This window comes from Lissotriton helveticus, chromosome 3_2 (assembly GCF_964261635.1).
Source record: "Lissotriton helveticus chromosome 3_2, aLisHel1.1, whole genome shotgun sequence".
NCBI classification, from domain to species: domain Eukaryota; kingdom Metazoa; phylum Chordata; class Amphibia; order Caudata; family Salamandridae; genus Lissotriton; species Lissotriton helveticus.
The window spans coordinates 188,855,358-188,881,790 of record NC_136062.1 but is presented as its reverse complement, the minus strand read 5'-3'; the positions used below and the strand labels follow the sequence as shown (position 1 = coordinate 188,881,790).

Below are 26,433 nucleotides of genomic sequence, written 5' to 3'. Positions count from 1 at the left end.
AAAAGCTTAAATAAATAAATAGTTTATTTCGGAGGTGCCAGTTTTAAGAGGCCGTATCTTTGCTGGCATACTCACTCTCACTTTTGAAATATCTAAATTTGGCCTTCGCTTAACTAGAAAATTGTGGGTTTTTTGTTTTACATGTTGTTGCACAAAGCTACATAGATTACAATATGTTTAACAATCTCATTTGTTTAATTATGCTCGCATAGAGATTTTGCAGTTTGCTCATCCAATAGAGCTCCAAATACACACTCAACTTGGGACTTTCAAGGCTGTGAATGATAGTTTGTACTAGAATAGTTGCATCATATACAATGACTATGGCCTAGGCAACTGGTGCCATTGCCTGTTAGAACAAATCTGTAATTAACTGTTGTAGGCCTAAAATCTTGGGGTGTGGGAGGCGGGAAGATAGTAAGGTGGGGAGCTGGACAAGAAAACATTCTTTAATAATGCGGTTCTAGCCTACAATTAGTATTTAGTCTCAAGCTTTTGTAGATTTAAACGCCTAGGTTTGACCTATGTTTTGTAGATGTCAGCAGATGTGGTTGCCGTTTCGATTGGCTAAGATGTTTGTGCTTTGAAGATAATGCAGGAGTACTAATTCTGTAGAGGGGAATCGGTCTAGTTTCACTCTTCCCAGCTTCCTTCTTCGGTTTGCTGCAAGCATATTGAGAGGAATTACATAAACTGTACTGTAAGAGCTTTATCATTAAGTCCTAGATGTTGCCCAGTAGTGTGGCTTCTGCTAACCCAGGATTTCAATAGTTGTCAATCTCCCTTTTGTACAGGAGTGTGGGGGGAGAAAATTCCCAGATTACAAACTTTAAGATGCTTATGCAGTTGGCATATCCAGTTTTGCATACGTATTCCCATCAGTTTGAACTTACTGTACGGAAAAACATCTATGAGCAATCAAGCTTGCTTCCTAACTGCCCTTCTTGCAGTAAACCCATTTTGGAGGATCATTGTTTGAGACTAGTAGCTTTCTGACTTTCTAAGTAGTTGTACCATGTTTGTTCGGAAATCTTAATCACCAGTCTAATCACTTTTGGGTATATGATTTGATTCAAGTCTCTCTACAAGGTAAACTGCTTACGAGGCCATGCATTTGGCTTGACATTCTTCTATATGGTTCCTTAGATCAAGTTTTTGCATGAGTATGGCTTTTACCTGCCAAAAACGACTTCAAATCCATGGAAACCGGTCTCTACCCAGTGCGGCATTTTTGGGCTTTCTGTGACTAATCCATGTCAAAAGTTGTAATTTGTGTTCTATGTATTGCTAGGATATCCTTTCTGTTATTGTAATGTAATCAGTTTTATCCAGTATTAGGATATCTTTCATAGATTCACATGCTTGAATCATTCCCCGTCTAGATGGGAGTCCCCGGTACATTTTATTAAGGTAATGTTACATTAGACCAAGATGTTACTAAATATAAGGCCTTAGGCCTGTTACCTTCCAAGTCGTGACTTAAAAAAAAAAAAACTTAAGAGAACCAATCAGCTGACACCACCCTCTAGAACCTTCCTGGAAGGAGCTCCAGTCCCTCAGATTTTCATAAGCACTGCATATCCAGAGATACAACTGAGTATTAAGTGAGCCCTTCCAAGGGAGGTGGGCGGGTGGCATGTGACTCAATACAGGATAACTGCAGTTACAGGTAAGTAACTCATTTCTTATCCAACATTAGGGTATCTTTTGTAGATTCACATGCTTGAATCCGAATAAAAAGCAGTAATGAGCACATTTTGTCATACATAAGACATACATACAGACTGCTCAGTTTTTTTCTTCCAGTTTTCCTTGTCTACAGAATTTATTTTCTTGTATTAAAGGTATTCATCTTTTAATTCCTTTGTCTGAGGGAAGGTCCCTAATTTCTTCATGTCACACACCTAAAGGCCTTTTTAGGGCCTTTGGTACCTGCGGAAAGGAATGACTAAACATTGTTGACCCTTTATCCTGATCACAAACCACAGGATTGCAAGATAAGTTGCACTTTTTCTTCAAAGACTTTTAAGGACAGTGAGGGGAGGCTATTGATATGACTGCAGAAGCTTAAAGACTGAGGAACCTTCACTGTCCTCAGAAGATACAGGGTCCTCCCAAAGACTCCGGGACGTCTCTCCAGGTCACTCCTCGCAGCAATCTCCAAAGAAGACTCATAAATGTCTTCAGTCTACTGAGAAGCAAGATCTGTCGTCCAGTGCATCTCCTTCCCTTCAGAGTTTGATTTCTGCAAAAAAAAATCCTTTCAGAAATCTGCTTCAGTGAAGGTGAAACATGCTTTTAAAAAGCCTTCCTCAGCCCCTTCGACAGACAGCTCATCGGCGGTACCGATGACCACTCCACTTACTGTCGTCGGAGTGACTATGTCTGACAACCGTCGCCTCAGGCTCATCTGCGTCTGTTTCGTTGATGACGAGTCATGCTCGTTTGTAGTCGACAATAAGGATAAACAATCAGCCATCACCTAAGATGGCAACTACCAGTCCATCTAAGATGAGTGCTTCGACTGTGTTGCCTGCATCGATGTCTACCGTTGTTGACCCTCTTGTCGACTATGTCTCCTATTGCATCGTCGACTGACACGACGAAAGTTCAGTCGACGACTGTATTGTCGTCTACGCCAGTTACGTCTAGGACATCAATGCCCGTTGATGGTTACTCGACGACCGTATGTGTACCGATGACTACTTCGGAGATGACACCAAAATCCAAAGCAACAAAATTCATTTTGCAGCAAAAATATCAGATTGACACCCTCATTAACATCTCCTAGTAAGGTTCAAGCCCTTTTACCAACTCATCTTTTAGATGATGATGGCTGAGGAAGACTGCTTGTTTGGGGCTGCACAAAACCCCTCTGAGTTGAATGTTTTAATACCAAGAAGAGACTGATCAGTTCTATGATTAACATTTGTACTACTCTGACCAACGACAGCAACAGCCAGAGATGGTATGTCTTCCTTCCGCTCTGATAACTGACCTACAATTTATGCTGTGGACTACAAAAGAAGTTCCCTACATCCGCACCGGCTCCTGCACCAGCGCTTTCTCCACCTCCTGTGGTGCAAGTTGAGTCTCCACCCCTTCCTATATCGTGTCAGTGCAGTTCCTTACTTCTACAGATGAAGAGCAACAAGAAGGGGAAATCCACGATACACAATCCCTTCCAGACGAATGGGACTATTACATTATCCCTCTACCAGTGTCCCCTTCTCTGCCTCAAGTAGACTCTCCTCCAGAGGATATTGGAGGATTTCATAATCTCTTGGAAAGAGAAGCCAGATGTTTCGAGCTTCCAATGCCTACTCGCCAACAAGACTTTCCTTTCCGATTCAAGTAAACTTTTTTAAAAATTGGTCAGGTATATGCCCATTATCGACTATTTGAAATCCGGGCATTAAGATGAGACCCCGCCACAGTTCCTCCAGTCTTACCAAGGCTCGACAAAATGCAAAGCACCTGCCTATCTCATAGGTCAACCTTAGACCTGATTCCGTGATTTTCCAGGCGGCTCAACGCAGGTCAAAGAACCAATCAGCTCCGCTATCAGCACCCCAGATAGGGAGGGTAGAAGGCTAGATAACATTGGCAAACTTTTTTCCACTATGTTGGCGTTAGCAGTGAGCATCCAGTTCCTTAGAGCTACTTGGGTGCTAGAACAGACAGATGTGGTCAGACATCGCTCCTGACCTCAGCAATCTCCCGCAAGACCAGTTTTACTGGAGGACGAACGCTCCGCTTCAGAGATTGACTGTGCGATGGACATCGCTTCTCCTGGTTTCTGTCTGCTAGCTGGAGCCGCGGTCAGAAGGCGCCATGGATGGCTAAAGGCTACAACATTCGGGCCTGAGGTCCAGACTAAGATTCTTGATATGCCTTACGATGGGCAAGCACTATTCAGTAAGCATATAGACTAAGCCCTACAGGGAATCTAAAAAGACTGATATGGGCAAAGCCTTGGGCACCCTCCAGTACAAAAGAACCCCTTTTCGTGGTGCATGGGGCAAAAGCCAGCCATCCTACAGGGGAGGGTTACCAGCAGTATAGGTATCCTTCCAATATCAGCACTACAGGACACCGTACGCTCAGACAACAGCTGGCGACTGCCTACAATAAATCTTGCTTTCGAGGGAGGGCTGGATGACAAAGGTTCTGCAAGACGTCCATGACCTCAGTACTTTCGGCTGCAATTTCTTCCTCTTCCTCCATTCCCCCCCCCCCCCCCCCCCCAAAACGTAGGAGACAAAATATCACATTATCTACAAAACTGGAAGCAAATTGCAACAATCGCTGGGTCCTATAACTAGTACAATTTGGCCATTCCATAGAATTTATACAGCCACCCCTGCCAACACCAACTTCTGGCTCACAAGCATTTGTGCCTGTTACAGTTGGTAAGAACATCAATGATCCAAAAAGGAGAAATGGAGTGTGTTCCCTTTCATCAAAGGGGGTAAGGCTTCTATTCCCATTTGTTTTTAGTGCGCAAGAAGAAAAACAAGTGGATGCTAATTTTAGATTTATGAAATCTAAGCAAGTCGGTCATTCCACACGGTCACCATTCATGAAGTCTTGCAGCTTTTCAATGGTAACGACTACATGGTATCCTTGGACCTCAAAGACTCCTATTTTCATATACCTATTCATAAGAAGCACAACAAATTTCTATGGTTTGCTGTAGCCGGCAGGCATTATCAATTCAGTTTTACCTTTTGGGCTCAAGTCGGCCACACATTTTTACAAAATTCCTTGCTCCAATAGCTGCATATCTCCGACCACATCATCCCCAGGTATTCTTATATCTGACAGGCTCGTCAAAGCTCCATTTAACACCGCAAAACTCTTCCAAAGCCCGTTTCCGGCTTTTCAATTAATTTGGTCTCTCTAAACCTAGAGAAATCAGTCCTACAGCCTTCTCGACGTCTACCGTTCCTGGGAGCTATCCTAGAAGTCTTACGGTGTACCTATACAGATGTCTGCTAGGCATGGTGTCCTCTTGTATTCTTCCGATTTCCCCATTGCAGTCTACACATGCGTCCTCTTCAGGAAACCTTGACCGCTCAGTGGGTTGAGGTAAACCGGACCTTCGACCTAATCAAATGGTCTCCTCTCTAACTTGGTGGACTCATCCTCACTATCTGTCTCAAGGCTTATCTTTCCTTCCACAAGCCTCACCTTTGGTGGTGAGGACAAATGCTTCTCTGGAAGGTTGTGGAGCCTTCACTCAGGAGCTTCAGATATGTGGCAAGTGGCCACCTTCTCAGTGGAATCTATACATGAATCTCTTGGAACTAAGTGCAGGCTTTCTCGCCCTTCAGGCTTTCCTTCCCAGGATACAAAATTCTCTATTGCTTGTCAGGACAGACCATACTACGACCATGCACTATTTAAACAAACATGGAGGAACTCTGGCTCTCTCCCAAGAATCTCAACGAATTTGGAATTGGACAACTCAACAATCTTGAGCAGGAAAGGAAAATAGAGCGGATTCATTAAGCAGATTAGACAACCTGCCACGAGTGAGTTGAACCAAGATGCTCGCAACAGAATCTTCTCTGAGGCAAACGGGTCTACTGTTGGTCTGCCCCACTAACAGCAACGCCAAATGGCAACACTTCACAAACTGGCATCCCCAACAGGATCTCCAGGGAATGTGTTTTCAATAGTATGGTCCGGCTTATTTGCCTGCGCTGTTCCACGGATTCCTCTCCTTCTCAGGGTTCTAACAAAGATGAAAGCAGAAACTTGCAAATTAATTCTATTGGCTCCAGCGTGGCTTCGCCAATATTGGTTCACAAACTTAATCTCCTGTCCTTGCAGCCACTGATTCCTCTGAAGCGGTTTCCATCTCTTCTAACGATGAACCTGGGACAAGTTCAGCCCCCGAATCCACACCCACTGAGTGGCTCATGAGGTCCAGGAATTTAGAGACCTGAACATTCCTTGAGCGCAGGGAGATTTTGTCTCGTGCTAGAGCAGACCGTGCCAACAGAACATATTCTTTAAAATGGAAAAGATTCTGCGTCTGGTATGGATGCGCTAAGGTGCATCCCCTCACTTCCTCTCCGGAGGAAGTCTTGCCATATCTCCTCCATCTAGCAAATTCCGGTCTGACACCTACTTCAATCAAAATTACTTGGTTGCAATCTCCCATTTTCAAAGATCTTCTATAGGCTCTTCCTTGTGGTCCAACCGACTGATAACTGTTTCTTAAAGGTCTATTCAGAGCTTTTCCTCCTGTAAAATCTCCACCATCAATATGGCAACTCAACTTGTGAAGTACCCTTTTAAGCCAATACATTGAGCAGAAAATTCCTTTCATGGAAAAATGCTTTTCTAGCTCTGGTGTCCGAAAGAAGTTAGTGAACTTCAAGCTTTCACAATACAAGAACTATTTATTCAATTTAAGAACGATAGTGATCCTTCGTACCAACCTGAAATTTGTACCTAAAGTCCCATCGGACATTCATCTTGAGACCGTTGTTGTAAAATCCTTCTTTCCAAATCCACAAACTGCAGCTGAATGAGCCTTGCATTCTTTGGACTTGAAGCGCTGCCTTAAACTTTATCTAGACAGAACAAAATACTTCTAGTCTAATCCGCTTTATGTAGCTTACAGCTTACCTAGGAAAGCTTTTCCTTTAAAACAGAGCATATCCAAATGGATCTCTAGTGCTATTCTCTTCTGTCACCAGCAAGCTAGTCAACGTCTACAATCAAAGGTTCGTGCCCATTCCACTAGGGCAATATCTACATCTAGGACATGGTTTGCTGGCGTGCCCCTCTCAGACATTTGTAGAGCAGCAACCTGGAAAATGCTACATACATTCACTAAGCATTATTGCTTGGATTCCGAATTGATGAAGGATGCTCTAGTGGGACAGGCGGGCTAAGACCTTTATTTCAATAAAGGTGAGCCTTCCTTCCATTCCACCAACCTTTCTAATGCACATTGCTGTTCTCTTCTATTAGTTATGCCAGTATTGGAAACTATGCATTTACTGTTTCGTAATTATATACATATTTAAATTATCTGTATGCATGCTTATATCCTTTATTCTGAAGTAGTTGACTGTTCGTGTATGTACGGCTTATGTATAAGACAATGTGCTCACTACTGTTTTTTATTATGATTCAAGCATCTATCTTTGAAAGATATCCTAATACTGGAGAAAAATGCAGTTAACTAACTGCAGTTTTCCAGCATTGGTATTTCATAGATTCACATGGGACCTGCCTCCCTCCCTTGGAAGGACTCACATAATACTCAGTTGTATCTCTAGATATGCACAGTATTTATGAAAATCTGAGGGACTGGAGCTCCTTCTAGGAAGGTTCTAGAGGATGGTGCCAGCTAATTGGTTCTCTTAAATGTGGTCCTTTTTTAATTAAGGACTTAGATATGTTACTAAATAGAAGGCCTTAGGTCTGTTACCTTCTATGTCTAATGTAACTTTACCCTTATAAATTTTCCGGGGACTCCCATCTCGACAAGGAATGATTCAAGCATGTGAATATATGAAATATGCCAATACTGGATAACTGCAGTTACAGTTAAGTAACAAATTTTCTTCACTGCAGTCTGCATAAAAGCAGTTGTATCTGCCAGCCAGATATTATTTAAATTTTTCTCAATTCATAGTTGTGCTTTTGAAAGCCATTTTGAACATCTGGAGATTGATGATCCATTGTTGTATACAGTTTTGGTACTAATGAATTCTGCCTTGTTTTGCGATCGGGTTCTAAATAAAATAATTAAAATGCCCAGACTGTGTGAGACTTGTGCAGGAGACTAGTGATCAGTATACTTGGTTGGCTTACACTTTGCTAAGTGTGCGTAACCTACCCTAGACTCCTATAAATGTGTTGTGTGCTGACCACCCTCTTTCTACCTAGGTTTGATGAGATCCTGGAGGCCAGTGATGGGATAATGGTGGCACGAGGAGATCTTGGAATTGAGATTCCGGCAGAGAAAGTCTTCCTTGCCCAAAAGATGATGATTGGGCGTTGCAACCGAGCAGGAAAGCCAGTCATATGTGCCACACAGGTATTTTACATATGCCCTAAAGACCGTATATTGTGTTTATATACACTATACCCGACACTTTTGTCTTGTCAACTGTCTCTTTATTCTTCACTCTAGTACCTCTTGAATTTTTTACTATCCATGCACACCGCACAATGGCATAACCTCTTTAAACATACGACTTTCAGACCATTAGTACACAGCAGCAATCAACAAAATTGGACACTTGTTACACTGTTTGACTGTTGGTTCAGTGCAAAGTAAGGAAACCCTCAGAGAAGTCAGTGTATAGTTAGGTTAGTGGTATATTTGCTTCATCCGCCCCACACTGTCATTCATGCAGTTATCATCGGGTTTTTCCTCTTGGTGTGTACTGCTAGCCTCATCCAGAGGCACCTCTAGTCTCGAGTGCAGTGTCCAGAGACAAAAAGGATTTTTCCCAAAAGGATAGGATAAAAATGAAAAGGATTACCCACGAAAAATTTAATATTTGGGCAAGTTTTCATTAATTAAAAATAGCGAATACTCATAAGTAGGCCAAGTTACGGGACTGTATGGTATTACTCAAGATATATAGTCGACATGTTTCAGCTCTATTGGGCCAGGCGGTCTGTAGAGCTTTCGTCAGGACTTACAAAGGGTAGGTACGAACAAACACATATAAAGCTACTCACACGAATTGTGCGGTATTCCCACAACTCTATACATTGATATGAGTATGGTATTCTTCTCGATCTATGGAAGAATATACATAAAAAGGCTAGAATTAGCTGTGGTGTAGTAGATCCTAGACGGGGGGGAGTGCAGTAACAACATAGTGCTAATAATTACACTAGTGCAAAGCATGAAGAAAATTATTTTCATGGTGAAGAGCGTTAAAAAATTACAAGAAATAATTAATTTCCATTGTAAATCGTTCGTGAACACTGATGCAGGAAAAGTGGCTGTCGTTATTGATGCAAAGACGTTTTTGTGTGCAAGCGCTGATCAAATTGTGGCTCAACTGGAATATCACTAGTAAACAATGTCCTTTTTCCGCCTCGGAAAGTTATCATATTTATAGTGCCGATCAATTCATATTTAACTTGATCAAACTTTCAGGTGTGTTTTTTATTAAGAGGCCAATAGGTGTTATTCTTGTTCGCATAGGGCTGAACTAACGCTGTATCTATTATTTACATTTTTAGGTCATACACAGCGCTCCGGAAAGATTGAAGAAACGAACAAACCGGCTACTGCGGGTTTGTGCGGATTCTTACCTGTTGTAGTTACAACTTCTACTTCCTACAGGGGTACCTGAAGTCGCCACAGAGCTGAAGCGGAGACAGGGACCACTGTCAGTATCGGTTAGGTTGAAATGCTTACCCAGGCAGATAGGACGGAAAAATATTACTTCGCCATTACCCGCATGGAGTCCTTCCTCCTGCCTTGTGCTGACTCTGCCCCCGGAGTGCTGGGAGCCGGGTTGTAGTTTCTTTTTAAAGGAAGTCGGCCCCTCGTAGTTAAGGCAGCCCGACGTCGTCATGGTTACTGGCACATTTTCCGAGGGGATTGCAATTTCTGTTATTTGAAGGGTATTGCGCCTCAAATTTTAGGAATTTTAATGAAAAGCATGATGTGATTACCAAACCCCTATCGGTTACAGGCCGGTTGGGGACCATTGTATTGATATGTACGATATACAGAGTACTATTCAGATCATAGTTTTAATCATGATTAGATAGAAATTGTTTTAAAGGCCAGGGAGAATGTTTTGGAAATTCAGAATTTTACCTTGCAAAGTGATGCCAAGCCACATGGTCATTCAGCCCGGAATCATAAGTACGGAGACGGTCCACCCATCTCTGCTCCTTTTCATACAGGATTTTTTCTGAATTGCCAGCTCTATTGGTCAGCATTTCTATTACTGTCCATTGCATTTCTTCATGCGTGTGGTTACTTTCAGTGAAGTGGGCACATAGCTTGGTGGTATTCTTTTTCAGCTTAATGTTGCTCCTGTGTTCTCCTATCCTGAGTTTAACTTTACGGCAGGTCATCCCGATGTATTTCTTTAGACACGGGCACTGGATCATGTAGATAACATGGGAGGAATTACAGTTTGTAAATTGTTTTTGCGTCCATACGAAGTCCTCTCCCAATTGCAGACTTTTTGTTGCTTTTGTTGTCTTGCAAGCTGTGCATGTTCCACATGGGAAGTGTCCTGAAAGCGGTGTCATATTCACGTTGATGGTTACAGGGGCTGCAACTCGCAGCCTGGGGCGCGTATGTACAAGGGTGTCTTTTAGATTCTTAGTCCTCTTGTTCGCGAATCTCGGTCTTGGCCAGTCGAATTTGCCCGTGTTGACTATGTGCCAGTTCTTCTTGATTAGTTTTTGAACAGCATATGTTGCCGGATTGTAGGTAGTCACACACGTGGTTAAGTCTTTCACTGGTTCTTTTGGGTAAGTTTGCAGGAGACATTCTCGGGGTTGGTTATCAGCCCTCTTCTTGCATTTTTTAATGGTTTTCTCAGTGTAATCCCTCATTTTCAATTTATTACTTAATTGCGCTGCTTGAATTTGATAATCGCAATTTTTGCTGCAGTTCCTTTTTAATCGGAGGAATTGACTGAAAGGCAAATTGTCTCTTAGTGGTTTTGGATGGTGGCTTTTGTGGGACAGCAAGCTATTTTTTGCAGTTGGCTTTGTGAAAGTTTTTGTTTGTAGGATACTGTTGTCATTAAAGATGGTTAAATCCAAAAAATCAAGGTGGCTATTGCTGGACGTGTACGTGAATTTCAACCAGGGGTCCAGAGAGTTAAGCCATATCATGAATTCTGCCAGATCTTGATTGGTATTCCATATTAGGAAAATATCATCGATGTATCTCTTCCAGTATATAATACTGGAAGAGAAAGTGTTGGTTACATTGAATACCAGTTCAGTTTCGAAATGGCTGACATATAGACCCGCCACCGACGGCGCGAAGGCGCTGCCCATGGATGTACCATGGCATTGGAGGTACAGTTGATCGTTGTACCTAAAGAAGTTCTCCTTTAGAGCCAGTTTGCAGCATTCCAGGATGAAGTGCCTGGGTGTGTTGTACTGCCACGTTGTCGAGTATAAAACATCCTCTAGCATCTGTAGAGTGGCATCTTGGGGCAAGCTAGTAAAAAGGGATTCCACATCCAGGCCTACTAGAAGCATTGTGTCTGAGTTGAAAGGCATGTTTTCGATTTGTATCAGTAGATCCTTTGTGTCTCTTAGGTATGAGCTTGTTTTCTGAACCAGAGGTTTCAAAAATTCATCTGCGAATTTGGACAAAGGTTCTAATACAGAACCGATTCCAGACACTATCGGGCGTCCCGGAGGTGGTGTTCTGTTCTTATGGGTCTTGGGGAGCGAATAGAAGTAGGGAGTGACTGGTTCCCTGACCATTAGAAAGTCCGCCTCTTTTTTAGAGACCCATCCTTTGGTTTCAGCCTCATACACCATGATTGCTATTGTATTCTGCAATCTATCGGTGGGATCCATTAGAATTCGCTTGTAGAATCTGGTATCGGAGAGGAGGGCGAGGCATTGTTGGTGGTATCCGGCTTGTGAAAATCACTGTGCCTCCCCCCTTATCCGCAGGTTTTATCACCAGGTTTTCATTTTTGCTGAGGTCTTCCATTGCTAGGCGTTCTGTCTTAGTCCGATTTTGGAAGGCTTTTATGCCTGTAGTGTCCAGATTGTCTATGCCCTTCAGGAGAGCTTGCTCAAAAGCTTGTAGTTCCGGCGGTACGCAGGAAGGAGGAGGGTTGAAAGTAGATTTCTTTCGGAGAGTAGTATCTCCCTCAGGTTGTTTAGTAGTTGAGTTGGAGAAAAAGGCCTTGAGCTTCAAGGTTCTACAAAATTCTGCCAGTTCACTCTTGATTTTAAAAGTGTCTATTTTCGGAGTAGGGACAAATCCCAGTCCCTTGTTTAGGACTGATATCTGATCACTTGTAAGTTCTACCTCCGATAGGTTCACAATTAGTGAGTGTTCTTGCTGGTTGATGGTTGCGCTGCTGCCATGCTCCGGGTTTGGACGTTCCTTTGTTGGTCTTGCCATGTCAGGGACTTTCCTTTCCCTCGGGGCTGGGAGCGGCCTCTGGATAAAAAAGGCTGTTGTTCCTGTGGTGGTTGATTATGTTGGCCCGACATCTGCTGGTCCATTAGTTGGGGCATTTGTTGCATCCCTTGAATTCCTTGATGGAAAGGGTCTACCCACCCTCCATAGTGTGGAACAAATGGTTGGTAATACGGCATATTGTAGGTCGGGTGGTAAGGACGTTGCCACCTGTTGCCTCTTCTCGGCCGTTGGTAACGATAGTTGTTTCGACCCCTATTCGGGTTCGGGTCATCAGCGCTGCTGAAGGAATTGTTTGATGAATTTTTCCCAGTCGATTCGTTATCCGAGTTAGTTTCTGTGTAGACAAAGTCCTCTTTAATATAGGGGTGCATCTTTTCTTGGCTGAATTTCTTGATGTCCTTCGCGAGTTTTTGAAGTTTGTTCTGCATCAGGAACTCCTGAGTTTCCTCCATCTCTTTTGTTATCTCGTCAAGTCTTTTTTTGTAGACTTGTGGGTTGATACCTTTCTTCAGGTCACTTTCACAGGCTTCTATTTCTAGTAATAATGCTTCCGGGAGGCGCCTTGCGGTTTTAATAATTAAGACTAAGTAGTCCAGGGTACATTTCCATGAAATGGAAGACCAGTCCTTGCGAAAGGCCAGGTCGTGTAGGAAAATGCGGGGTGCATTTCCCACCCAGAGGCCTCTGGGCGCTATTTTGGACCTCAGATACTCGGTCATAATAGCGCCCAGAGGTATCAACCCACAAGTCTACAAAAAGGAGTTCCTGATGCAGAACAAACTTCAAAAACTCGCGAAGGACATCAAGAAATTCAGCCAAGAAAAGATGCACCCCTATATTAAAGAGGACTTTGTCTACACAGAAACTAACTCGGATAACGAATCGACTGGGAAAAATTCATCAAACAATTCCTTCAGCAGCGCTGATGACCCGAATAGGGGTCGAAACAACTATCGTTACCAACGGCCGAGAAGAGGCAACAGGTGGCAACGTCCTTACCACCCGACCTACAATATGCCGTATTACCAACCATTTGTTCCACACTATGGAGGGTGGGTAGACCCTTTCCATCAAGGAATGCAAGGGATGCAACAAATGCCCCAACTAATGGACCAGCAGATGTCGGGCCAACATAATCAACCACCACAGGAACAACAGCCTTTTTTATCCAGAGGCCGCTCCCAGCCCCGAGGGAAAAGAAAGTCCCTGACATGGCAAGACCAACAAAGGAACGTCCAAACCCGGAGCATGGCAGCAGCGCAACCATCAACCAGCAAGAACACTCACTAATTGTGAACCTATCGGAGGTAGAACTTACAAGTGATCAGATATCAGTCCTAAACAAGGGACTGGGATTTGTCCCTACTCCGAAAATAGACACTTTTAAAATCAAGAGTGAACTGGCAGAATTTTGTAGAACCTTGAAGCTCAAGGCCTTTTTCTCCAACTCAACTACTAAACAACCTGAGGGAGATACTACTCTCCGAAAGAAATCTACTTTCAACCCTCCTCCTTCCTGCGTACCGCCGGAACTACAAGCTTTTGAGCAAGCTCTCCTGAAGGGCATAGACAATCTGGACACTACAGGCATAAAAGCCTTCCAAAATCTGACTAAGACAGAACGCCTAGCAATGGAAGACCTCAGCAAAAATGAAAACCTGGTGATAAAACCTGCGGATAAGGGGGGAGGCACAGTGATTCTTTCACAAGCCGGATACCACCAACAATGCCTCGTCCTCTCCGATACCAGATTCTACAAGCGAATTCTAATGGATCCCACCGATGGATTGCAGAATACAATAGCAATCATGGTGTATGAGGCTGAAACCAAAGGATGGGTCTCTAAAAAAGAGGCGGACTTTCTAATGGTCAGGGAACCAGTCACTCCCTACTTCTATTCGCTCCCCAAGACCCATAAGAACAGAACACCACCTCCGGGACGCCCGATAGTGTCTGGAATCGGTTCTGTATTAGAACCTTTGTCCAAATTCGCAGATGAATTTTTGAAACCTCTGGTTCAGAAAACAAGCTCATACCTAAGAGACACAAAGGATCTACTGATACAAATCGAAAACATGCCTTTCAACTCAGACACAATGCTTCTAGTAGGCCTGGATGTGGAATCCCTTTTTACTAGCTTGCCCCAAGATGCCACTCTACAGATGCTAGAGGATGTTTTATACTCGACAACGTGGCAGTACAACACACCCAGGCACTTCATCCTGGAATGCTGCAAACTGGCTCTAAAGGAGAACTTCTTTAGGTACAACGATCAACTGTACCTCCAATGCCATGGTACATCCATGGGCAGCGCCTTCGCGCCGTCGGTGGCGGGTCTATATGTCAGCCATTTCGAAACTGAACTGGTATTCAATGTAACCAACACTTTCTCTTCCAGTATTATATACTGGAAGAGATACATCGATGATATTTTCCTAATATGGAATACCAATCAAGATCTGGCAGAATTCATGATATGGCTTAACTCTCTGGACCCCTGGTTGAAATTCACGTACACGTCCAGCAATAGCCACCTTGATTTTTTGGATTTAACCATCTTTAATGACAACAGTATCCTACAAACAAAAACTTTCACAAAGCCAACTGCAAAAAATTGCTTGCTGTCCCACAAAAGCCACCATCCAAAACCACTAAGACAATTTGCCTTTCAGTCAATTCCTCCGATTAAAAAGGAACTGCAGCAAAAATTGCGATTATCAAATTCAAGCAGCGCAATTAAGTAATAAATTGAAAATGAGGGATTACACTGAGAAAACCATTAAAAAATGCAAGAAGAGGGCTGATAACCAACCCCGAGAATGTCTCCTGCAAACTTACCCAAAAGAACCAGTGAAAGACTTAACCACGTGTGTGACTACCTACAATCCGGCAACATATGCTGTTCAAAAACTAATCAAGAAGAACTGGCACATAGTCAACACGGGCAAATTCGACTGGCCAAGACCGAGATTCGCGAACAAGAGGACTAAGAATCTAAAAGACACCCTTGTACATACGCGCCCCAGGCTGCGAGTTGCAGCCCCTGTAACCATCAACGTGAATATGACACCGCTTTCAGGACACTTCCCATGTGGAACATGCACAGCTTGCAAGACAACAAAAGCAACAAAAAGTCTGCAATTGGGAGAGGACTTCGTATGGACGCAAAAACAATTTACAAACTGTAATTCCTCCCATGTTATCTACATGATCCAGTGCCCGTGTCTAAAGAAATACATCGGGATGACCTGCCGTAAAGTTAAACTCAGGATAGGAGAACACAGGAGCAACATTAAGCTGAAAAAGAATACCACCAAGCTATGTGCCCACTTCACTGAAAGTAACCACACGCATGAAGAAATGCAATGGACAGTAATAGAAATGCTGACCAATAGAGCTGGCAATTCAGAAAAAATCCTGTATGAAAAGGAGCAGAGATGGGTGGACCGTCTCCGTACTTATGATTCCGGGCTGAATGACCATGTGGCTTGGCATCACTTTGCAAGGTAAAATTCTGAATTTCCAAAACATTCTCCCTGGCCTTTAAAACAATTTCTATCTAATCATGATTAAAACTATGATCTGAATAGTACTCTGTATATCGTACATATCAATACAATGGTCCCCAACCGGCCTGTAACCGATAGGGGTTTGGTAATCACATCACGCTTTTCATTAAAATTCCTAAAATTTGAGGCGCAATACCCTTCAAATAACAGAAATTGCAATCCCCTCGGAAAATGTGCCAGTAACCATGACGACGTCGGGCTGCCTTAACTACGAGGGGCCGACTTCCTTTAAAAAGAAACTACAACCCGGCTCCCAGCACTCCGGGGGCAGAGTCAGCACAAGGCAGGAGGAAGGACTCCATGCGGGTAATGGCGAAGTAATATTTTTCCGTCCTATCTGCCTGGGTAAGCATTTCAACCTAACCGATACTGACAGTGGTCCCTGTCTCCGCTTCAGCTCTGTGGCGACTTCAGGTACCCCTGTAGGAAGTAGAAGTTGTAACTACAACAGGTAAGAATCCGCACAAACCCGCAGTAGCCGGTTTGTTCGTTTCTTCAATCTTTCCGGAGCGCTGTGTATGACCTAAAAATGTAAATAATAGATACAGCGTTAGTTCAGCCCTATGCGAACAAGAATAACACCTATTGGCCTCTTAATAAAAAACACACCTGAAAGTTTGATCAAGTTAAATATGAATTGATCGGCACTATAAATATGATAACTTTCCGAGGCGGAAAAAGGACATTGTTTACTAGTGATATTCCAGTTGAGCCACAATTTGATCAGCGCTTGCACACAAACGTCTTTGCATCAATAACGACAGCCACTTTTCCTGCATCAGTGTTCACGAGCGATTTACAATGGAAATTAATTATTTCTTGTAATTTTTTAACGCTCTTCACCATGAAAATAATTTTCTTCATGCTTTGCACTAGTGTAATTATTAGCACTTTGTTACTGCACTCCCCCCCCCCCGTCTAGGATCTACTACACCACAGCTAATTCTAGCCTTTTTATGTATATTCTTCCATAGATCGAGAAGAATACCATACTCATATCAATGTATAGAGTTGTGGGAATACTGCACAACTCGTGTGAGTAGCTTTATATGTGTTTGTTCGTACCTACCCTTTGTAAGTCCTGACGAAAGCTCTACAGACCGCCTGGCCCAATAGAGCTGAAACATGTCGACTATATATCTTGAGTAATACCATACAGTCCCGTAACTTGGCCTACTTATGAGTATTCGCTATTTTTAATTAATGAAAACTTGCCCAAATATTAAATTTTTCGTGGGTAATCCTTTTCATTTTTATCCTATCCTTTTGGGAAAAATCCTTTTTGTCTCTGGACACTGCACTCGAGACTAGAGGTGCCTCTGGATGAGGCTAGCAGTACACACCAAGAGGAAAAACCCGATGATAACTGCATGAATGACAGTGTGGGGCGGATGAAGCAAATATACCGCTAACCTAACTATACACTGACTTCTCTGAGGGTTTCCTTACTTTGCACTGAACCAACAGTCAAACAGTGTAACAAGTGTCCAATTTTGTTGATTGCTACTGAATATTTCCGGGGAAAGAAACGGACACTGTTAATTCCTCATCCCTCCCAGTTGATTAATTGCATTAGTACACAGCTTCGAACCCTGACGTTTTCCTTTCCTCTCGTCCGCAATTTTTCAGAACTTCGGCATCACCGACCGTTTTTTCAGAACTTCGGCATCACCGATAGTTTTTTCACCCCGTACACACCATTAACTAAGGACACTTGGTTCTTTTAGCTATTATTTCCCCGAATGTGATATACACCGGGTGATCCTTTCCGGCACATAGCCGTACTCCCTAGATGAAGGTCAGTCTTTTTTCCGTATCCATGATCATGTGACACCTCACATGATCGGAACTTTTTCAAAACATTTTAGCGGGACCGAAATACTTTCATACCGCCACCATTGAAGACGATTAACGGACTTGAGCTAGCCTCACTCCTCAATTTCAGGTCAGTCGACTCCCGACGATAGATTGCTATATCTTACTGACAGCTCGTCTTAATACTTATCGGGCATACGATAACTGAGCCTTTTCCGCATCTTTTTCTCTAGATTGGTATCACCCTATTACGAAAGGCATGTAAGTGATATCATATTCTTTTTACTCTACTTACCTTGTGAACACCCCGTTAAAACATCAGTCTCCCCACATACTGTTTCATATTTCTCGAGTCAACGCTATGTTTCTCATGTTTACGTTTTTCCAACTAACTGACAATGCGAATGAGATTATTTTTGTTATGTACGTTTGTGCACTAGATAGTAATGTTTATTTATCATATTCTTTACAGTGTCGTCTCCCTGATGAAGGGCATGATTTGTAATGCCCGAAATGCATTGGTAATACCATTATGACATTGCCTGAAGATAATAATGTTTGAGAAGCACTTAAGAGGTCAACACAAACTTGTTTGAACGTTTGATACTTTAAACGCCATGAAATAAAGACCAACATTGAGAAATTAACAAGAGTGGAAGTCTTTCTCATATGGAAGACAATGAACTGTGTGCCCGCTAAGGGATGATTCTAGGTTTCAACTAGTCTCACTTCTTATCTCATTCCTCAGGGGAACATCCTGAGAAGGCCCTCAAAAAGACCACTCCTGGGTCTTCTGGGCGCAGTTCTTAAAAATCTCCTCACTCTGTGGATAAGGAGAGTAAAGGACTTGCTTTTGGAGAAAAATCATGTAAAAAAGACGACTTCTGAGCCGTCAAAATCACCACCTCTGGTCATAGGACCCTTCAGGAAGGCGTCTTCTATTCCTCCTGAGATAGACTAAAAAGCCAACATAGTCAACAGGATCGTCGACGAAGAAACCATCATTGCCTATTACAGCCTCTTCGTCTACGATGGCCTCGTCGACGACGGCCTCGTCTATGACGGCCTGTTTACGGCATCTACGATGGCCTAGTCTACGATGGCCTCATCTACGACTGTGTCGTCGGCCTGGTCTATGACTGCTCGTCTACGACGGCCTGTCTATGGCGTCGACGATGGCCTCGTCTATGACTGCTCGTCTACGACGGCCTGTCTATGGCGTCGACGATGGCCTCGTCTATGACTGCTCGTCTACGACGGCCTGTCTATGGCGTCGACGATGGCCTAGTCTATGACTGCTCGTCTACGACGGCCTGTCTATGGCGTCGACAATGGCCTCGTCTATGACTGCTCGTCTACGACGGCCTGTCTATGGCGTCGACGATGGCCTCGTCTAAGAGGGCTCGTCTTCGATGGCTCATCTACGACGTCATCGACTGCCTCGTCTATGACTGCTCGTCTACGACGGCCTGTCTACGGCGTCTACCATGGCCTCGTCTACCATGGCCTCGTCTATGACTGCTCGTCTATGACTGATCGTCTATGACGCCGATCTCAATTCTGACAATTTTGGAATCTGTTATGTGGTAGAGAGGGCTGCTCAACGTTTTAAGATCTCAATGGTCTCTCGAACAGGTCTGCTTCTTGTATGACTTCACAGAACCTCTCAAGAAGGCAGTAAGGTCAATACCGATTATCGATTACCTATAGTCGGAAGGGGTGAAGGTCATGCAGAACCCCTCCTATATCACCAGTGATCCCTCAGTTGGATAAGAAGTATAGGGCGCCAGATACAGCACCCGCGTGTTTTAACAGGGCATCCTAAGCCAGACTCCGTGGTGACACAGGCGGCCCAGAAGACCTCCAGGAATCCTTCGGCCCCTTTGTCGCTTCCTCCTGTTAAGGAGGTAAGAAGAGTGGACAACATTGGGAACAGGTTTCCTCAATATCGGCAATGACGGTAAAGGCCACGAACGCCCTAGCGCTCTTGGGACGCTATAATAGGCAATTGTGGGCACACATAGCCCCATAGCTGTCGGAATTGCCAGATTCATCCAAAGAGGAAGTAAAGAGGATTCTGTTAGATGATGAAGCATCAACGTCAGAATCTATAGACTGCGCGATGGATTTCGCTATGCCAGGGTTCCGCCAGTTGGCTGGAGCAGCAGTCTTGAGCAGCAGTCTTGCAGCTCCAAGGATGGCTAAAGGCAACCTCTTTCTGTCCTGAGGTGCAAACAAAGATTTTGGACATGCCATATGTTAGCCAGTTACTATTTGGCACAAAAAATTGATGAAGTTGACTGCGAAACCTTTGGGCACTCTTCAGTATAAGAATCAGTCCTGTAGTAGAAATAGAGGAAATTATTAATACAGGTCTTCCTGCCCTTCAGGCCAGAGTAGACAGCAATACCAACAGCGCCAACAGCAAAACAAGCAATCTTCTTTTGGGAGGTCGTCCTTTCAAGGTACAGGACAGCGGAAATAACAAAAATCTATGGCTGCTTCTATGAGAGATCGCGATTATGCTGCAGAAAGGAGCAATAGAGAGTACCTCCATCTCAGAAGGGAAAAGGGTTTATTCCTGCTTCTTTTGATCCAGAAAAAAGACAAGAAGTGGAGAACAATCTTGGACCTTAGGGCCCTCAACAAATTCCTAAGTAGTCGTTTCGCATGGTAATGATCCAGGAGGTCTTGCAACTACTGTAACAGCAGGATTTTAGGGCGTCCCTAGACATACAGGACGCTTACTTCCATATCCCAATTCACAGGAATCACAAAAAGGTACTTGCGATTTGCAGTAGCGGGCAGACACTTGCAGTTTCTTCGCGTTCTGCCCTTCGGGATCAAGTCTGCACCGCGCATATTCACGAAATGTCGTACCTCGGTGGCGGCATATCTCAGACAGTGCCATCACCAAGTCTTTCCGTATCTGAATGACTGGCTGGTCAGGACTCCATCCTTAGAAGACGCGTCCAGGTCTTCCAACGCCTGTTTAAAGCTTTTCGATTGCTAGGGTCTCACCCTTAATCAGGAAAAATCGGTACTACAACCTTCTCAGTGCATCAGTTTCCTAGGTGCAACCCTGGACACACGGTCAGCAAAAGCTTTCTCATCCAGAGAGGATGTACAAGCCCCTTGCACTAGCTGCTATAGTAGCCTCGAAAGTCTTGACAGTCCGTCTCTTCAAATCCCTCCTGGGGATGATGTCAGCGTGTATCCTCCTGATTCCTCACTGTCGACTACGAATGAGGAATCTACAGGAGGCGCTCTCGAAGCAGTGGATCCAATGCACAGGGTCATTCGACGACCACATAAAAGTGAATCCTCAGATGGTCGGAGCCCTGCAATGGTGGAAGTCATCTCAAGGCTTTTCATTCCTGCTTCCGGCTGCTCCTCATGTTGTCACAACAGGCGCCTCCGTGGAAGGCTGGGGAGCTTTTCTGCAAGAGCTACTGATAAGCGGGTAGTGGTCTCCTATGGAGAAGAAACTACATATCAATCTGCTTGAACTGCAGGCAGTCTTCCTGGCCCTTCAAGCTTTCCTGCCAAGAATAAAACATTCCCTGGTGCTCATCCGGACAGACCACACCACGACTAAGCACTACCTCAACAAAGAGGGAGGGACACGCTCGCTGACACACTATCGCGTGTTGCAAAAAATAATCTGGAATTGGCTCATACTCCACAATATAACCCTAAGAGCGGAATATGTCCTAGGCACGGACAATGTGCTCACCGACGTGTTGAGCAGGCAGAAAACCTAGTCACACGAGTGGGAGCTAGATCAACAAATTATCGACCAGAACTTCTCCAGATGGGGCACGCCGCAAATCGATCTATTTGCGACGACAATGAACGCCAAATGCCCATACTTCAAGTTGGCATCCCCAGTCAGGGTCTCTAGGAAATGCATCTTCCATCGCATGGTGCAACGTCGTTGCGTACGCCTTTCCGCCATTCCTGATGCTTCCCAGAGTCCTCAGGAAAATTTAGGTGGAGCCTTGTACTCTAATTTTAATAGCCCCAACTTGGCCGAGGCAACATTGATTCACAGAGCTCCACCGTCTATCCCTGGAGCCGCCGGTTCACCTGCGGCAGTATCTATCTCTGCTTACAATGAACAACAATAAAGTTCAACATCCGGATCTGAAGTCCCTCAGGTTAGTCACCTGGCTCCTGAGTTCAGAGTTCCACAATCTGAATATTCCACAAGACTGTAGACATTCTTGCCAGAGCAAGGGCGGATAGCACGACCAAGCGTATTCCCTGAAATGGAAGCGCTTTTGTGTTTGGTGTGCAGATCACGGAATTCGGCCTTGCTCCACATCACCGGAGCAAATATTACCTTATCTATTACATCTGGCACAGTCGGGCCTAGCCCACTCCTCCATTAAACTACACTTAGCAGCAATATCTCGTTATAAAGAACTTCAACGAATCCATCGCTCTGGTAAAGTGGGTTGATTAAGCAATTTCTAAATCTATTATACAGATCTTTCCCGCCAGTAAGGATGTTGCCACCTGCCTGGCATCTCAATGTGGTTCTTAACCAGCTCATGACACATCCGTTCAAACCAGTACACAGAGCTGACCTAAAGTATGCCACGTGGAAATCAGCACTCCTCCTGCCGCTCACATCTGCAAGGGGGTCAGTGAGCTACAGGCGTTTTCAATCCAGGATCTTTTTCTACAGTTTAATAACGACAGAGTAATCCTGAGAAACAATCCTAGGTTTATCTCAAAAGTCCCGTCGGACTTCCACCTAAATGAACCTGTGGTTTGGCGTTCCTTCTTTCCGAACCCAAGCACGGCAGCTGAGAGATCGCTGCTTTCTTTGGATCTCAAGCGATGCTTGAAGTTTACACGGACAAAACTAAAACATTCAGGAAATCTAACCAGCTATTCGTAGCTTACAGCAGACCTAGGAAAGGTCTACTGCTTGCCAAGCAGAGCATCTCCAGATGGATTTCTGCAGCCATTGCTTTCTGTCATGACCAAGATGGACAGCCATTACATTCCAAAGTGAGAGCGCACTCCACGAGAGCCTTGTCCACTTCTTTAGCTCTCTTTGCAGGGGTGTCAGTCATTGACATTTGCAGGGCGGCAACATGGAAGTCGCCGCATACCTTCACTAGGCACTACTGCCTGGATACGGAGCTGATGAATGATGCAGCAGTGGGACAATCAGTGTTACGCCATCTTTTCAGTAAGGTGAGCCTTCCTCCGTCCCTCCATCCTACTCTGGTGTGCACATTTCTTTAGTAATACTTATTCTGGAGGTCTAATGATGGTTCATGCTCTCATGATGTGTCTTATCTAAGGACTTTTATAGGCAGTTCCATCAGAAATGTGCACTCTGCATTGCTTACTACTCTGATTCAGGCATGTGAATCTATGAAAGACACTCTTAATACTGGATAAGAAATGCGTTACTTACCTGTAACGGCAGTTATCCAGTATTGGTGTCTTTCATAGATTCACATGCAACCCTCCCGCCTCCCCTGGAAGGACTCACCTAACTCTGTGTCACGCCGACTTAGCTTAGTGCGTACGAAAATCTGAGGGACTGAGGCACCTTCCAGGAAGGTTCTAGAGGGAGGTGATAGCTGATTGGCTCTTCTCTAGTGTTTGGTCCTTTTTACAAAAGGACATGGATATGTTACTAAGGTGAGGCCTTTAGGCCTACTATTCTCTATGTATGTCTATAAGACATTACTTTTCTATGTACCGGAGACTCCCGTCTCGACGACGGGGAATGATTCAGGCATGTGAATCTATGAAAGACACCAATACTGGATAACTACCGTTACAGGTAAGTAACGCATTTCTTTCTACTCTAGTGGCCAGCAAATTTATTTGAACCCAGGGTTTCCCTTCCTCTCATGAATCCAATACAACATGGGGTAGTGGTTTGTCTTGTGCAGATTTTGTTTCTCCAACTTACTTGCCCATATCAGTTATACATGCTTTACCCAAGACATGCCGAAGTGGTTTCTGGTATTAAGTTGTGTACCACTCTCATATCCAGAGATCCAATCTTAACCATGTGCTTTCTTTGATCTCCTAAACCCACTTGTTTCCTCTTTCAGATGTTAGAAAGTATGATTAAGAAGCCCCGTCCAACACGTGCAGAAGGTAGCGATGTTGCCAATGCTGTCTTGGATGGAGCAGACTGCATCATGCTGTCAGGAGAGACTGCTAAAGGCGATTACCCACTGGAGGCTGTCAGAATGCAACATGCTGTGAGTAGCGCATAGTTCTCTACAGTAGAACTTGTAAATTGTGTGATGCCAGTTGTGCCTACTTGGTGTGTATGCGGCTGGCTGCAGGCACGCTTGTTACACCTAGAGCATTTAACTGTATCTGTGCTCTGAACTGGTGTGCTGCAGGTGCATGCCAGTTGGAAACCTTTGGCTTCTGTGTATCACAGCTTATGGGAATTCTTGCAGTGCAAACTCTCCCTTTCTTGCACTAATGTTGCGATAAGCTTTTGTGCAAATCCGGCTCTGCCACTGCATTTGACTTTGGTACAGATCAGGCACTTTTAAGATTTACATTAATCTCCTAAAATGTTGCATTGTCCTGCGTCTGTATTTCCCATTAGAATGTATGCTCCTGCACCATCTCCCAAATGCAAGCCTGTAATGTACTCGGATTATGGATTTCTGGCAAGATGCCCTTATGGCAGTTTGTTTTCCTTTCAAACTAGCTTCCTCCTTTCTGCTAGTTTGGACTTGCTGGTATAGTCTTGTAGCAAAATGACTAGACAGTTTAGTCGCTACCCTAGATGCCCATGGCAGAACCCAGCAAGAACCCTCTTATTTTTGCTGTAGCTCAGATGTAATGAAACCTGTGTGTGTAAGTCTGTTAAATGCACAGATGTAAGCTTTTGTAGTCTACAGGAATGGCCCTCAAGATCTTTTTACTAAATTTGTTTTATTCTGTAATCTTTTGTGATTGAACCAGACAGGAAGGAAGTGTTAGTGTTCTGTTTGAACTGCCAGGATTCTCTGCTCTTCTGTGACTACTATGCACTCTCTGGCCACTTTCATTCCTCAACTGTAGTGTCTGCATTAGCCTGAAATTATCGTCCCCCCTCCTTACTGCCGACTGTTAATCACCGAATCCCATATTTCCCCTACAAAATAGGACTGTTTAAGACTGAGTGGTTTTTAGATTTATGCTTTCTCAAGAAGTCCTGGATGTTGTACGTAACACCAGACACTTGGAAATTAATAAGTTGGTGTTTCCTGATTTTTGAGGGCTTTGTAGTTTGCTGGTGGAGTTTCATTGTCTTTAACATGGTCATCCTCGTGGTTATGTACTCCATGACATTCACTTGAACCTGATCACGAAATTGGGAAGCCTGAGGGACTGCAGACACAAGGAACAAGTTGGGAGTTTCTGTTGAGCTTGGTATTATACGGTATACAGTAGTAGTCGTGTGGAATAGAATAATCATTTACAATGGGCTCTTGCATTGTTCTGTGCAAGACTTTGATGCTAGCGGCCTTGTGAGAGTGTATGCGTTTGGTCCCTGGTGAAATTGTTTTCTATGCAGGTGAATTAAACGTTCAGAACCATTAAAGTGTTCAGGAGCAACCGTCTGGTTAGGCAGTCTGGTCAGTTGATAGGGACAGAGTATTCTGAAACCAATTGCTCAAGGTGAGATGGCATCTTGCAAAAGTCATTTGATGACTGGAGTTAAGACAAACTTGGAGATATTAGGACACCTGTTGAAAGGAGAAAGTGCCCTTCCTATTATGAAAACTAGTCCCAAAACCACGACTTAACAATCCTAAACAAATAAAGTGGATTCATAAACCCAAATCCAGTCATAGCACCATGTTGCAAATAGGACCAAATGCTTGGTGCTGCGTGCATAGGCTCTACTCTCATTTCACACATAGTATGGTGTTCACTTTCCAGGCTATTCATTGGGGACAACCCAGGAAGCGCTGGACTTGTCCTGGAACCAGACTCCAGACCTTGTACCCTTTGTGTTGAAATTGACGCTGGTAGTGTGGTTCTGTCACATTTTCCTATTTAATAATTGACTCCCATCGCGTGAATTGGAGGAAACATTCTACATGCCACGTGCACATGTTCTCCTAAACTAAATTGAAACTTGAAGGTATGCAAAGAACTATTTCATAGGATTCTCTACCTATGGGCACGGCCTATTCATGCCACTTAGTATGCGAAATCTATCTGGCCAGTTCTTTAGTATGATGGGTGGTACAAGCCTGAAGTGGTGCATAATCTGTATATGGGTGAAAAGGATGAAGAGTGTAATCCTATCCTAAAGGAAATATGGTCTCTGACAAAGGTTTGGTGCTAACTGGTCATACTGTAATCACCTGGAACCATAGTTGCTGAATTTTAGACCAAAAGGTCTTACTGTATGGAAGAGGGTATTGTTCATATGTAGTGTTGGTGTGGTAGAGTGCTGTAGAAATGTTAAAAGTAATGCCTCTTCTGTGTATTGAGCCACGAGGCGTGTCCGTCCTCTTTGTGGGCTGCTGCTTTATTAAGCGTGTCAAACAATGAGGAGTAGACCAGGATGAGGAACTAGCCAGATGGGTAAAAACCTTTTAAGGAAAGGAGAATGCATGTTGCTGTGTGACTCTTCCATACCTTTCTCTTCATTAGCAAGGAACGATGCTCTTCAGATGCTTGGTTGCCTACCTGCTATCCAGAAAACCAAACCCACCCCACACTAAAATCGTGTGTGATAAGCAAAGGCTGGCTGAAGGTTAAAGCCCTCTCCTCCCTTTCACCATGCCCCAGAATTTGCTATTTTTCATTTCTTCCTGTTTAGGAATGGGCCTGCTGCCTTCTAATAACTGAAATGGCCTGCAGTCCATTTTGCCTCTATTAAACTACTCCTCATCACCACTTGACTCCTGCAAG

At 44.0% G+C, this 26,433-nt stretch overlaps 1 protein-coding gene across 2 annotated transcripts in view; it reads left to right on the top strand.

Annotated features, from left to right (window-relative positions):
- The window catches only part of PKM (pyruvate kinase M1/2), a 67,916-nt gene that overhangs the window by 24,001 nt on the left and 17,482 nt on the right, over positions 1-26,433 (top strand). For both annotated transcript variants that reach the window (XM_078685020.1, XM_078685021.1), the window contains exons 7-8: positions 7,915-8,065; positions 23,610-23,762. In XM_078685020.1, the coding sequence (XP_078541146.1) occupies positions 7,915-8,065; positions 23,610-23,762 (304 nt within the window). The remainder of the gene's footprint in view (positions 1-7,914; positions 8,066-23,609; positions 23,763-26,433) is intronic.